Genomic DNA, 16094 nt, shown 5'->3' with positions numbered 1-16094 from the left:
TATAAAGTGCATTGTCAGGCCAAGTCTGGCCAAACACGTAATGTCATCCACCTACTTATGTTATCTGATAAAGGAAAAATATTGTACGTCAAGTACGGGGGTACCAGCGCGAGGACAATCGTAGGTGTCACTGACTTTGAATTGTCACACCACGGCTGCGTGGGGAACCCGTCTGTGTGCAGATGTGTCACACTCCGCGGCCGTGCACAGTGAACGCGCACGTGACAGGGTATCTATCTCACCTGTATACAAATCTGTCATTCATGGGGCCGCTGTGTCCGCCACGTGGGACCTGCTTATTTATTTGTTTGTTTGTTGTTTAACGCCGCACACAGGAATATTCCAGCTATATGACGGCGGTCTGAAAAAAATCGAGTCTGGACCAGACAATCAAGTGATTGATGTCACGTGCAACGATCCACGCAATTGGGATACGATGAAATGCATCAACCAAGTCAGCGAGCTTGACCATCCGATCCCTTTAGTCGCCTCTTACGACAAGCATAGTCGCCTCTTACGACAAGCATAGTCGCCTCTTACGACAAGCATACACGCCTTTTACGGCAAGCATGCGTTGCTGAAAGCCTATTCTACCCTTGATCTTCACGGGTACTTGATATATCACCATGTAACAACACGGTGACGCACCGATGAATGGGAGATGGCGTATCGGCTCTCCTTGTCTGACAACTAGCTACAGGAAATTACTTAGTGATATCAAAGTGTTTAGTGAAGTGGTATCACACTCACAAAGCAAGAGATACCATGATATAACGTGACCGGATATATAGATGACCATATCTAAAATCAAATTGTTTCCGGATCCGATGACCAGATGAAACAAGCAAACATCCTGTGACTGGGGAATATAAACTGCTGATGCACTGTCATCCTTGATTTAGCAAATATTATTATGAACGATGTTGGATTATTGTTTTGTTTTTTATCAGAAATAGGGATACCTGTCATTCTTCAAAACATTGCTCTGTTCACTAAGCAGTAAATGGGTACCCGGTAGGATGTCAAGGTAATGTGAATGTTAACCTTCCAGCGCCTCATGGGCAGCTTTTTTTTAATACTCCCTAGGGAGTTGAGAATGAAAACAAGTTGACCGGGGTAATAATGTAGCGTCTTTAGGGTGTCGATTCGTTGTATTATAAAGATGCACATTATTACTATTATTATCTTTAAGTATCTATATTCCCCAGCACCCGTTTAACATTTCTAAGCACCCCTTTAACATTTCTCAGGACCCCTTGCTTAAACCGCATTGACTATTTCTATCCCTTAATATCAATCCTACCCGTGAAACGTCCCTCCCATCCCAAGATAATCCACCCTTCCCACCACCACCCACTGCTAACGGAACCGGGTGGTCAGGCTCCCAATTGCATGGGTCGATGCTCATGATATCAGTCACTGGATTGTCTGGTCCAGACTCGATTATTTACTGACCGCCGTCATATAGCTGGAATATTGCTGAGTGCGGCGTTAAACAACAAACAAACAAACCACCCCACGCCAAGATCTCGGTTCACCAAAACTTAGCACGGTACAGTTTAAGTCAGAGAGGTTGCTGGGCCATCACGTAAACGACTGAATGATTTACGGTTTATTGCGACGACGTCTGAATGCATAGGGCTCCGGTTTGTCATAATATCTGCCAGGGATTGCTGCAAAGTAGCAGGGAGGGACGGCTCTAATAGCCACTGATGTATTCGTACGTCCCACATCGCCCTGTGCGTTACCCGCGACACAAAGGGCGAGGAAGTATCTATATTATCCTCCCCAGCTCTGACCCGTAGATAAAAGAACCAGTCGCGGTAATGTGGGTGATCTCTGACAAACCAGTTAAGAGAAGCACCATGAATCACCGATGATTACGTTGCTACGGTCTCGCGAACTCAAGCAACATGTTTAATCACTATAGTCTCACGCACCAATAACGCTGAAAGCTCTCTTTCCTCAAATTGTAAAAGGTATCTCTTAGTGGAGAATACGTCCACGCTGGGGAGGTCGTATCTGAGTACATTCTCTCCTGGGCTACCTGGCAGTATTAAACAAGAAGTTAATAGACAAACCTGAGTATATACCCCTGGTCGCATCTGCAATAAGAATACGTCTTTGGAAGTATCTGAAACTTGTTCAACGACTCTCGTTTCGTCCCCGCGCTCAGATTCTGCTATTATGTCGTAATTTACATAACGGTGCACATTAAATGACTAGAAATATAAACACAGTACACCAAGGTTATTGTCTACACTCGTTGTAAATACCGAGTGATGTTTGTTTGTTTGTTGTTTAAAGCCGCACTCAGCAACATCCAGCTACATGACGGCAGTCTGTAAATAATTGAGTCCTGACCAAACAATCCAGTGATTGATATCATGAGCATCGATCTACGCAAATGGGATACGATGACATGCATCAACCAAGTCAGCAAGCCTGACCACCCAATCCCTTTAGTCGCCTCTTACGACAAGCATGGGTAGCTGAAGACCTATTTTCTACCCGGATCTGGACCGCCTCCGTGGTCTAATGGTAGAGCGTCCGATCCCCGACCGCGTCATACCAAAAGACGTTTAAAGATGGTACTTGTTGTTACCCTGTCTGGCGCTCGGCATTAAGGGGCTAAAACAAGGACTGGTCAGCTCGGAATCAGTATACTGTGTCTGAGTGGGGTATTCATGTTAAACTGCGGCATGGTTTCTCAGTGAAGCACCATCTCACTGGGGCTCCTTTTCAGTTTATATGTAGTTGCTTGTTTCTATCATACTTATATATTTGACATTAGGCGTTAGTCTACAGTAGAGATCTACTGTAGGATTGCGTTCCACGGGATTGTGGTGATATCACGTCACATGACCATCCTACGGATATAAATCACAATGTCACGTCCTAAATCTCTTTTATACAACAGTTCTTAATGAGGGGAAAACATCACATTAATGGGAATTTGCATGTTAGAGACCTCGGGCAGAATGTCGCCAGCTACTTGAAGTGACAGATAAAACAGCCTCGGACCGCAACATGATAGTGTTACCAATTAGGTATTGTATCCCATAGTAGATGCTGCTTACAGCGCCTTGTGTCAAGTAGTGAAAGAACATTTAACCCATAGCACCATAAACAGCTACATCATCGCCTCCTCTTCATCACCATCCAGACGCCTTTGTGTCTATACCACCTACGTGACACCTGCTTGTAATTGGTCAAGGAATGAAAAAACACTACTTGGTTACTGGGTTAACGAGGCTAATTCCGCTCACTGCATGGTAGATGGTAATTTGAGAGATTGTGTATGGTTGATTTTGGTCAGTGAAAGACTGAGAAAGACTTATCTATTTACCAGGTTAAACCACCGCTGGTTTAGTCTCTCAGACTATGTTGCCCTTTAGTGAGTGAGTGAGTGTGTATGGTTTTACGCCGCTTTTAGCAATATTCCAGCAATATCACGGCGGGGGACACCAGAAATGGGCTTCACACATTGTACCCATGTCGGGAATCGAACCCGGGTCTTCGGCGTGACGCGAGAACGCTTCCACCACTAGGCTACCCGACCGCCCCTGTTGCCCTTTAAGTACCACCATCACAACATCATTTCTATTACGACTGTACAACAGTACTCGTGAATGTTTTTTTGTTTGTTGTTTAACGCCACAGTCAGCAATATTCCACATACATGACGGCGGTCTGTAAATAATCGAGTTTTTGACCAGACAATCCAGTGATTGATATCATGAGCATCGATCTTCGTAATTGGGATACGGTGAGATGCATCAACCAAGTCAGCGAGCCTGACAACACGATTCTGTTAATCGCCTCTTATGAAAAACATGGGTTGCTGAAGACCAATTCTAACCCAGATCTTAATGGGGCACAAGCATGGGTTGCTGAAGACCAATTCTAACTCAGATCTTCATGGGGCACAAGCATGGGTTGCTGAAGACCAATTCTAACTCAGATCTTAATGGGGCACAAGCATGGGTTGCTGAAGACCAATTCTAACCCAGATCTTCATGGGGCACAAGCATGGGTTGCCGAAGACCAATTCTAACCCAGATCTTCATGGGGCACAAGCATGGGTTGCTGAAGACCAATTCTAACCCAGATCTTCATGGGGCACAAGCATGGGTTGCTGAAGACCAATTCTAACCCGGATCTTCATGGGGCACAAGCCTGGGTTGCTGAAGACCAATTCTGACCCAGATCTTCATGGGGCACAAGCATGGGTTGCTGAAGACCAATTCTAACCCAGATCTTCATGGGGCACAAGCATGGGTTGCTGAAGACCAATTCTAACCCGGATCTTCATGGGGCACAAGCATGGGTTGCTGAAGACCAATTCTAACCCGGATCTTCATGGGGCACAAGCATGGGTTGCTGAAGACCGATTCTAACCCAGATCTTCATGGGGCACAAGCATGGGTTGCTGAAGACCAATTCTAACCCGGATCTTCATGGGGCACAAGCATTGGTTGCTGAAGACCAATTCTAACCCAGATCTTCATGGATATGTCTTATATGAGGTCCACAATGAAAGAGACTATTAATATCACAATCTCGTCTCACAATGGACCGAGTGTCACTGGTCATTCTAAACACAGTGTTATCTCACAGCAGGAAACGATGAGTTAAGTAGTGTGTCTTATTAAAACCAAGTGACACACGTATACACCCGACGTCCCTGGGGTGCGTGAAACAGACTCTGTTGGTATATAAAGCAGGCGATTGTCACTAAGCTCGATTTATCCCTGCTTGTGCACGAATGTGTTAATTTACTGTCGCGGTAATCTGTGAATTTGCTTTCATGAACATGCTTATCGTACGTGCGTCACTTTTGACAGTATGGGGGAAAATAGCTTGGGAAGACCTTTAACCTTTCAATATTGCATCAAAATGACACTTATGGAACGATTGTATGTAAGCATACTCCGAAGCATTTACTTTATGCCATCGTTATAAGGACTAGTGGACTAAACTTGTCAGTTTCTATCGCTGACCCGTATTTAAATAATGATGATTCCCTGAATACTATCCGACCTAATCAACGTCGGACAAATACATTTTATGAACAGGGAGTCGAGTTTGGTATTTCCTGGATATTCTCACAATTGTCAAGTCGAATGCCTGTACCTCTCCAAGTACCGATTGTCATGTCTCTTCCACTTTTGGATGCCATCGTTCGAGCATTGCGTTTATCTACGTCGCCCAGTTACATCTGTGGGAGACCCGTGAAGACCCGGGGTGGAATAGGACTTCAACATCCCATGCCTGCCATAAAAGGTGACTATGCTTGTCGTAAGAGGCGACTAACCGGATCGGGTGCACAGGCTCGCTGACTTGGTTGATGCATGTCATTGATCCAAATTGTGTGGATCGATGCTCATGATATCAATCACTGGTTTGTCAGGTCCAGACTCGATTATTTACATACCGCCGTCATATAGCTGGAATATTGCTGAGTGCGACGTTAAACAAACAACAAACCAACCAACCAACGTATGGGTTGTCGCCTTTCTCCGTGGGCAATGTTGAATAGCATGGGTTAAGCCTTCACGTGTTAAAAAACGCTTTGCTTCTTGAAAACTACACTTGCCAATTTATCTGAGCGTGTTATATGGATTAGTTGAAATTCAACGACTTGAATCACTGTAACAACTGGGAAGACATATCGAATGCTACCTTGAGTTTGTTCGGTGCTGTGGCTAGAAGTTGACATATTCTATCAACGGCCAAGGCGTGTCAAACGCCATTGAAAGAAAGAAATCACTGAAAAACGCATGCACCTGAAGAAATAAGCACGCAAGTCAGTTTCACAGAGTATTACAACACAAAGCACAACACTTCCACCCACAGTGAGGCCGATCCCGTGGAAGATAGTTCAGTGCCATCTTGTACATTGTTATTGGTTTGTTGTTTAACGCCGCATTCAGCAATAATCCAGCTAATTGACGGCGGTCTGTAAATAATCGACCAGACAGTCCAGAGATTGGCATCATTAGCATTGATCCACGCAATTGGGATCGCCAGAAACCTGTGATCAGTTCGTCCCGTTTATGTTTCTAGGTTTGTCAACACCAAACTGGTAAACGTCTGAGACCTGCATCACTTTCCTCCCACATTAAGCTGGCACACCGTGATACAACTGTAATACTGTTCAAAGCGGCGTTAAACTCACTCACTCACTTTCCAAGATCACATTGCCACAATAGGATCTGTTTTAAGAATAAATTGACAAAGACACAATCCAGGACAAAACAGCCCATTGAGTACAAACTGTGTTGCATTCTACGGTAAAACACCAACAGTAACATCTCATGATACATTCGCTCTAAAGGTTTCGGGGGCACGGGTGGCCCAGTCGTCTAAGGCGCCGCAATTTGCTGTGCAGAGTTGCGTCCCTTGGGCACGCCAGAAACCTATGATTGCATTCGTGACCAACTCGTGTTATTCCGGGACAAGCCGAATTCTTGCAGATTACGGAAAGAGGCGAGTGGAGACGAATGCTATGATTATGGGTTCGAATCCCGGTTCGTCCCGATTATGTTTCTAGGTTTGTCAGCACGCGACCCGTGCTCGTGGGTTTCACCGAAGTGGTTAACGTCAGACCTGCATCATTCTGGCTTTCCTCCCACATTAAGCTGACACGCCGTGATATAACTGGAATAATGTTAACAGCGGCGTTAAACACATGTACAACTCACTCACTCACTCACTCACTCACTCACTCTAAGGGTTTCACCTGTATCACATATACTTGATCACGTGAAGCCTACCATGACCACACGCGACGCTGTCAATGTATCCCACAAACCATTGCTATTTCCGGTTCATCTGGTATTGGGGGGCACGGGTGGCCCAGTCGCCTAAGGCGCCGCGATTCGCTGTGCAGAGTTGAGTCCCTTCGGACACGCCAGAAACCTGTGATTGTGGGTTCGAATCCCGGTTCGCCCCGATTATGTTTCAAGGTTTGTCAGCACCATACCCGTGCTCGTGGGTTTCACCGAAGTGGTAAACGTCTGAGACCTGCATCACTGCTGGCTTTCCTCCCACATGAAGCTGACACGCCGCGATATAACTGGAATACTGTTAAAAGCGGTATTGCATAAGATAGAGAAATATCAATGGCATGAAAACTGCTGGAAAAGAATTCTTTTGAGTTTATCAAAAAATGTATTCGTGTGTTTTATGCTTGCAGGGTGACGGCATGTGGGACCAGTGGAGTGACTTCTCCCCCTGCTCCAGGACTTGTGGGGGAGGCGTGCAGGCGCGCACCCGGGGCTGCATACACAAGGGGTACGGGCATGTTGCAAATATTAGGACATTACGGCTTCTTTGTACATATTGTTTTTTTCCTTTTGATGCATTCCATCTATACTCAGTTCCTGACAAGTGACCGCTTTTCAACCCAAGGGGGTCGAAGGGTTAGACTTGCGGTTGAAGCGTTCGCTCGTCACGACGCAGACCCGGGTTCGATTCGATTAGATTCGAATGTGTGAGACCCGTGAAGATACGGGATAGAATAGGTCTTCAGCAACCCATGCTTACTGTAAAAGGCGACTGTGCTTGTCGTAAGAGGCGACTAACGGGTGGTCAGACTCGCTGACTTGGTTGATGCATGTTATCGTATCCCAATGTCGTGGATCGATGCTCATGATATCAATCACTGGATTGTCTGGTCCAGACTCGATTATTTACAGACCTACGTCATATACCTCGAATATTGCTGAGTGCGGCGTTAAACAACAAACAAACAACAACGAATGTGTGAAGTCCATTTCTGATCATATTGCTGGTATATTGCTAAAAGCTGCGTATAGCCATTGACCATACTCACTTACTCACTCACTCAACCCAAAGTAACCCGGCACTTTGAACTAAACATCCCATTAAAAAGGAGCCTCCATTCTATACAACCTTACTATGAAATATTAACACATATGATGTACTCTTACTATATTGGTTACCAAAACAACTTGTGATGGGCATATATGTCTAAGAGATTTTACGACAGCTTCAGAAGTTTAGGCTGTATTGCTGTAGAGTGAGTGAGTGAGTTTGGTTTTACGCCGCTTTTAGCAATATTCCAGCAATATCACGGCGGGGGACACCAGAAATGGGCTTCACACATTTATTGATGTAGAAGCACACAGGTACTGGAAGCCTTTGAGGGTCATTTGTTTATTATTTATTTCTTGAAATTTCAAGATACTAACATGAGCAAGCTTGGAATGAGTAACTATCTTGAAATTTCAACTTATTATCTTGAAATTTCAACTTAAGTGTCTTGAAATTTCAACAAAGCATCTAGAAATTTCAACTTAGTATCTTAAAATTTCCAGATACTAAGTTGAAATATTAAGATTTTAACTTGAAATTTCAACTTATTATCTTGAAATTTCAACTTAAGTGTCTTGAAATTTCAACAAAGCATCTTGAAATTTCAACTTGGTATCTTAAAATTTCCAGATACTAAGTTGAAAACTTCAAGTTGAAATTTTAAGATTTTAACTTGAAATTTCAACTTAGTTTCTTTAAATTTCTTTGTTCCTGTTATCAAGGAAAGTCCACTCTACAGAGCCATAACATTTGTCATTACTATAACAACATGAACAGGAAACTTGTAATTTCAATTTGGAAATTTGTACTGACACTGGCTGATGATTTGGAGCTCTGCCTCTGAGCAGGTCTAAATAAATCCCTGTATATTTTTCCCCCCTAAATATTTTCTAATCAAAATTACATGATTCACGAGTAGTGTCCATTAAAAAAATTAACCAGGTATGGAGAAGGGGTGAAAATTTGACTAGTCAGACAGGCCATCTACTTTATGTTTCAGCAAAGCACTTTGTAATTTTAACTAGCCACGGGCCAACGGGCCAGCAGTTAAATCGACACCTGGAAGTTTCGGTATAGATCCTTGTACCGTTGTCAGCAAGTGACGTAAGGGCAGAGTAAGGATTATGTACATCTAATACAGCTTAGAGTGATCAACAACTGTGATACTAGTTTCTCGCAGTGAGACATCAAGCTAGGGTCTGAATAAACACAGATCCTAACATTTCATTTGACTTGCTGGTACTGTAATGCATTTTCCCCACCCTGTGCCTTATGGGGAATCCTAGGTAGAACCACGTTCTTACCTTATACAAACATTAGGGGTGTCACGATAATCGAAATATCGATATTTTGCTATTAGTAAGCACTTAAGGTCAATAAATCGATTGTTAAATCAGTTTCCGATCAATAGTATCAATTTCAATTCGGAATGTCGACAGTTTCGATTGTATTTACCTTATCAATAAAAGGCATGCAATAATGCTGTTCAAATTTTTTTTCTGTTAATCATGAGTAGTAATTTACTCATGGTAATGTGGAAGTTTCTTTTTTTTTTAATTATTAGGGTAAAGAAAAAACAAATTGTTGTTATGGTTATCACATTTAAAGGAATCTTCAGTTCCAAGGTTTAATTCAACTCTAAAATCCATCTACATGATACACTGAAAACTATCGATATTTATCGCAATAGTTGCTTGCAATATCAATAGTTATTGCAATAGTGATTTCCAGACCAATAGTCACCCCTACCAAATATCAATTGAGATGTGGCAGAACGTTTGAGGACATGAAGTGTAAGTTTAGATCTCTAAACTGGAAGGTAACAAAGTCTCATTGCGGTGAGAAACTGGAAAACCCGGCCCTGTTTCACAAAGCGATCGTAGCACTAAAGACAATCGTAACTCCCATACTTTAACATAAACTTACGACAATCGTAGCGCTACGATCGCTTTATGGAACGGGACCCTGAGTATGCTTTAATGTCTGTTTGTAATGTTGTCATATTGATGTGCTTATTTCAACTGCCTTTGTGAAGTTTGTGAAGCTGACAATGACTTCTGTATTTCAGCTCCGGCAAGGGCATGGGATGTGTTGGTCCAGACCATGAATACTCGTCCTGTGACACAGATGTAAGTGACAGATTTACAACACAGTTGACTTCCATGAATTATTGTGTTTTATTTTTGATTATATTAAAATAATATAATAATTTGATGACCTATTCTTCACAGAGCATTTATATATATGAGTCCGGGGGTTCAATCCCCGGCCGCGTCATAAGACGTTAAAAGATGGTACTTGTTGTTACCCTGTCTGGCGCTCGGCATTAAAGGGCTAAAACAAGGACTGGTCGGCTCAGAGTCAGTATACTGTGTTTGAGTGGGGTATTCATGTTAAACTGCGGCATGGTATCTCAGTGTGCTAGCACTATAAATCGGCACCAGTCCGGACTAGTAAAAGCAGCCACACACACACACACACACGTGCATGCACGTGGCTATATAAGTGCAATAAATCTTGGACGCGACGTTAAACCCCATTTCACCTCACCTATATATATGAAAAGCAGCTTTTAATTATTGTGTTGCTTTCGACATCACATCGTGTAATTGAAGCAGTCATAAAATATCGCCTCTTGTCCAAAAGAAATTATAATTTGATGAATTTTTCTCACTGGGGAAGTGATGTGTGAAGCAGTTGTAAAATATACCAGTGCAAACACTCTTTAACCTGTTAATGACTACAACCTTATTTCATTTAAAATAGTTCTCTTTGTTTCATTGTCTAGTGTTTTATACATAGGAGTAGTAAAATCAACCTATACTGAACCTTGTCAATGTTTGCAAATTTAAAGTGTATCTGTCTTTCCTCAGCCTTGTCCCCGGGATTCTGAAGACTTTCGTAGCATGCAGTGTGCCCAGTTTAACCATCTTCCGATGATCCTGAATGGCCAGGCTAAGACATATGATTGGGTGCCACACTTTGGTAAGAACAGCAGCTTCGATATGTGCCATTTGCAAGAATATGATTATAATTAATAAAACTGAGATCTTTAAAAAATGCAGTTTAAATTATATAATATATATCTATGTGATTCTTTAACTTCAAAATCTTGTGTTAACAGACACACATATGCTGTTTCTTTCTTTATCATGACATCAATAGAAGAAAGAGACTGGTCATGTTTTATTTTTTTTGTGAGTGTGTGTGTGGGGGCTGGGGGTGGGGGGCAAGTGGAATTGGTCTTGAAACATATTTAGCTGCCCCCCCCTCCCCCACCCACCTTCCCCAATGTATGTAAACATTTTTTCATGACCAGCCCCAACCAACCCTCCCTATAAAAAATGACCGGTCCCTAACCGGGTTGTTTTTCAGCCTTGGGACCAACAATGTTCACAGGTCCTTACAGTGTTGTCGCTACCCCTAGTGTACAGTACATTCACCCTGTGCACTCAAAAGAACCCATTCGTCCGATGGTAGGTGACCAGATGGTGGACACACGAATACGTACATGCACCTGAAACACAAGTGACAAAACTTGTTGTGTCATCCTGGGCAAGTGACTTAATTCAAATGTGCCTCTGTTCACCCACCCGGGAATGGGTACCCGTTATGTGAGCTGGATGTAAAAACCTTTTAGCACCCCTAGGCAGCTTGGGTTGTATACTCCCCAGGAAGTTGAGAATGATAACTGGAATGCAAATGGATCCACTGGTCGGGGAAGAAATAAAACCGCATTTGAGCAGATACTAGTACCTTGATACCTGTGGTATATAAATGTATAATATAATAATAATAAAAAAATAAATAATGTTCAAATTTCTAAAAAAAAATGAAAAAATAGGACTGTGTCATTTCATCAATGGTAGAATGTTACCTATCAATCAATGATTTCAATACTTGAGTTTAATACATCACACATACTGGTGTGATGGTATCTGAATAGATTTGCCGTTATTGAGTTTATTCCCTTCAGACGAGAAGAACCGATGTGCTCTGAAGTGTCATGCATTGGGCACTGCGGTGGTGCGGGAACTGGAGGAGATGGTGACGGACGGAACCCAGTGTGACAGCCCGGAACATTTCGGCATCTGCGTCGGGGGAGTTTGCCAGGTGAGCTTCCACTGATCACACCATCTTGGAAAGTCAGTTCTGTATATCAGTCATTGTGTGAGTGAGCATGGTTTTACGCCACTTTTCACAATATTCCAGTAAAATGATGGCGGGAGACATCAGAAATGGACTTCACACATTGTACCCATGTGGAAAATAAAACCCGGGCCTTTGGCACGTTAACGCTGTAACTCAGTTAGGTGAGGTGAGGTGAAATTGGGATTAACGTCGCATCCAAGATTATTGCACTTATATAGCGACGTGCATGTACGTGTGTGTGTTTGTGTGGCTGCGTGTACTAGTCCGGAATGATGCCGATTTATAGTGCTAGCCCACTGAGATACCATGCCGCAGTTTAACATGAATACCCCACTCAGACACAGTATACCGACTCCGAGCCGACCAGTCCTTGTTTTAGCCCCTTCATGCCAAGCGCCAGACAGGGTAACAACAAGTACCATCTTTTGATGTCTTTTGGTATGATGCGGCCGGGGATAGAACCCCGGACCTTCCGCTCTCCGGGCGGATGCTCTACCACTAGACTACGGAGACGGTTTCGCCAGTCAGTGAGCACTGGGATATAATGCTATGGTGAAATATGGTATGCGGCTGGTATTTCAACAAAAAGGTGATATGCCGGTACTCTTTGCATGAAAATGAATTATTTTTACTCAGTAAACAGTTATTTTGAAACACAAGAGCAATAACCTTTTTGCTCTGTGCCCTGATCCTATGACTGACAGATGATCGATCTATGATTGATTCATCTCCATCGACTGATCCTGGCTGAGGCATTTTGAACCAAAGAGCTACACACCCTTGTGCTCTGTGCCTTAATCCTGTCACTGATAGATCTTCTGTCCTGTCATGACTACCGTAGTCGACATAATAAGCGCCCCGCTCTAATAAGCGCCCACGGCAATATTTGCGAATATTTTGGCTAATGAACAATCCCAATTAGCACCCCTTCCGATTGATCAATGTACACAAGACTTATTTATTCGCGTATAATACGCACTCGTGTGTTATATGCACCCTTAATTATGGGCAATTAAATTCTGGAATGATATATCTCTCGTATATAAACATTTCAGGCTGTCAGCATAAACCACAAAATTTATGTTTGAACTCTTTTCTTTTTTTTCACCAAAATAATATTCTAATAAGAGCCCACTATTTCTAATTTTGAGAGTGCCCTGGGCGCTTATTTCGTTGAATACGGTATATGACTAGGGTTATACTGACCTGTGCTACGTGTGTGGCAGACTGTTGGGTGTGACCGTGTGATTGGCTCGGTGATGGAGGAGGACCGGTGCCGTGTGTGCGGAGGGGACGGCAGTGCGTGTCTCACAGAGAAAGGGGCCTTCACGCAGGATAATCTAAATGTAGGTAAGATCAACCAGCAACACATTGCACCATTCCTCTTTTCGCTGTATTAATGTTATAAAGAATATAAAACAACTTCATTTCCTGCCATTTAAATTAAATTAAATGGTTCCAGTAGAAACTTCTCTTCAATAAAATGCAGGTCTTCAGAACCATTCAATCTGTTGAAGTGGGGAAACTATCTTTAATTACCTGAAAAACAGTTTCAAATATCTCTTTTTCTCTCATGATTTGTCATAATTCATTCTGTTTTGAAGTTTTTAAGATACATTTTCAACAGGTTAGAATTATGGTATTTTAAATAATTTATTTATATTGATAGTGACAGTAATGAGGTGGGGTTTTATTTTATTTTTTCTTCGACGGAATGAAAAAAAGCTTCTTTTCAGAGGATTCATAAATAAAATTTTATTAAAAGTCTCGCTTCCGCATAAGTTAGTCTAAACCCCAAAGAGGCATTCTTGTTAACTACTTTGAAGACCACTGAAATTGCTTTTGTGCTGACAGATATCAAACCATTTAGATAAAAATTGTTACTTTTCGTTTGAAAAATGATATATTTTTTCAAGCAACTAAATGCACGTATATTTCAGGCTACCACGAGGTTCTCACTATACCAGAGGGTTCCACAAGCATCACCATCAGAGAGATGAAGCCAAGTCACTCCTATCTAGGTAGCTACATGTCACGGGACCTGTCAAGATCCGGAGTAGAATAGGTCTTCAGCAACCCATGCTTGCCCTAAAAGGCGACTAGGCTTGTCGTAAGAGGCAACTAACATGATCAGGTGGGCAGGCTCGCTGACTTGGTTGATACATGTCATTGATCCCATTTGCGTGGATCGATGCACAATAGATTGTCTGGTCCAGACTCAGTTATTTACAGACTGCCATAATATAGTTGGAATATTGCTGAGTGTGGCGTTAAACAACAAACAAACAAACAAACAAACAAACAAACAAACAAACAAAAAACATGTCACGGAACATCACAGATTAAGTGAAACATTGGTTCATGCACAATTTACAGTACAAGGTTACTAGGTGATATCTTTAGCAGAGAGTGTTGTGTTGGAGAGTGTCACGCTCAAGGGGTTCAACCCCCCACAGGATCATTTTCCTTGGAATTTGTCAGACTCTGTAGAAACTGCAGTAGTAGTTTCAGATATTAGCATAACTTGGGCCACGGAAGGCTTATTTGCTTCCAAGGAGAATCTGTACTTGTCTGCAGAGTTGTCTCCCTTGATGTGTTTTCACTATGCGAGTTCTTAACTTCTTAGATGTGCACCTGGTTTCAACACAGTGCCAAAGCCAGCCAGCCGGGTGGGGTGGGGTGGGTGGTGGTTGGGGTGGGGTGGGGTGGTGGTTGGGGTGGGGGGGTGGGGGGTCAGAAAGTTAACTTGAATATAAAATGAATAATCTTATTTGCCCCCCCTGTCGAAAAAAGTTAACTACGGCCTTGCAACATATGTATTTCTCATTTAAATGTGAATAAACATTTAGCTTATATGTAATAGTCTACTAAATGTTGCTCTTTACCTGACTGTAGAATTGAAACTGCTAAATCCAAAAGCCTTAGCATCATTCTCAAAATAATGATAGAAAAAGAACTGGAATGTGGCTTTGTGTATGTTACTGTTGAGTTCATGGTTTATAATAGTAATCCACTTGCTCCAGGTCTGAAGAATGCGAGAGGAATGTATTACATCAATGGTGGCCGAGACCGGACGTCCCAGAAAGCTATTGCAGGGACAATCTTCCAGTACTACAGCGCTGAGAATAAGGATGACAAAGTCGAGTCTATCCTTTCTAGAGGGCCTACAAATGAAACTCTTATTGTCATGGTAAGTTGTATGCTAGTCTATTACGTCACATTTCTAAACTAGCTGAAGTATTGTAATGTGTGCTATGGCTGGGACGGGTAACTCGGGTACCCGGGTCGGGTGGGTACTGAGTAGGACCTGGGTACCCACAGGACTACCCGGACCCGTGGTTAGTCACTTGATATATTGTTTCATGACAAAAATTATCTAGAACTGTATGGTTACACTACAAGTCACTAATGTTCACATTTCTTTTTGACTATGCACCCATTCCTTCTGATTTTTTAAATGGTTGAATAAAGATATAACTTAATTCAACTTCAGTGTATGAATGACCAGATTGTTTAATACATTTATCTAAATACGTTTTGCCAGGGCTATGCTAAAAATGTTCCCAATCGGACATTTTGAGACATCTCCTACAGTGGGTACCCGGGTAGGGTCGGGAAAAAGGGTGGTGTGGGTACCCGAGTAGGGTCAGGTAATAGGGGGGTGGGTACTCCGGTAGTAAATTTGGACTCGTCCCAGCCCTAATATGTGCTATGTCTGGCTGTCTTCTTCTCCAGCTTGTAGCAAGAGATGGAAACCCAGGCGTAAGGTTTGAATACTCCAGTCCGCAGTCTCTGGTGGACAAGGCCAACCCAACAGACAGGTTCACGTGGGTGTACGGGCAATGGACAGGGTGCTCCGCAGAGTGTGGCACAGGTAGGTTGGTGCTGTTCCCCTTCTAACAGACCCCGGGGCACAGGTGGCCCAGTCGTCTAAGGTGCCGCTATTCGCTGTGCAGAGTTGCGTCCCTACGCACGCCAGAAACCTATGATATTTGGTTCAAATCCCAGTTCGCCTTGATTATGTTTATGTTTTGTCAGCACCATACCCGTGCTCTTGGGTTTCACCGAAGTGGTAAACATATGAGACCTGCATCCCTTCG

The 16094-nt window shown here is 42.8% G+C and overlaps 1 protein-coding gene across 17 annotated transcripts in view; it reads left to right on the top strand.

Moving 5' to 3' along the window:
- The window catches only part of LOC124132318 (papilin-like), a 169031-nt gene that overhangs the window by 64674 nt on the left and 88263 nt on the right, over window positions 1-16094 (top strand). For 16 of the 17 annotated variants that reach the window (XM_048403199.1, XM_048403208.1, XM_048403201.1 and 13 more), the window contains exons 3-10: window positions 7202-7299; window positions 9911-9971; window positions 10716-10827; window positions 11819-11955; window positions 13221-13344; window positions 13935-14015; window positions 15018-15184; window positions 15730-15868. In XM_048403199.1, the coding sequence (XP_048259156.1) occupies window positions 7202-7299; window positions 9911-9971; window positions 10716-10827; window positions 11819-11955; window positions 13221-13344; window positions 13935-14015; window positions 15018-15184; window positions 15730-15868 (919 nt within the window). Of the gene's footprint in view, window positions 1-7201; window positions 7300-9910; window positions 9972-10715; window positions 10828-11818; window positions 11956-13220; window positions 13345-13934; window positions 14016-15017; window positions 15185-15729; window positions 15869-16094 lie in introns of those variants that run through there. The other variant, XM_048403205.1, reaches the window with a different exon arrangement.

Source organism: Haliotis rufescens, unplaced genomic scaffold (assembly GCF_023055435.1).
Source record: "Haliotis rufescens isolate VD_foot unplaced genomic scaffold, xgHalRufe1.0.p SCAF_3, whole genome shotgun sequence".
NCBI classification, from domain to species: domain Eukaryota; kingdom Metazoa; phylum Mollusca; class Gastropoda; order Lepetellida; family Haliotidae; genus Haliotis; species Haliotis rufescens.
Note: the sequence above shows the minus strand (reverse complement) of the source record. Positions and strands in the feature narration are given on the sequence as shown.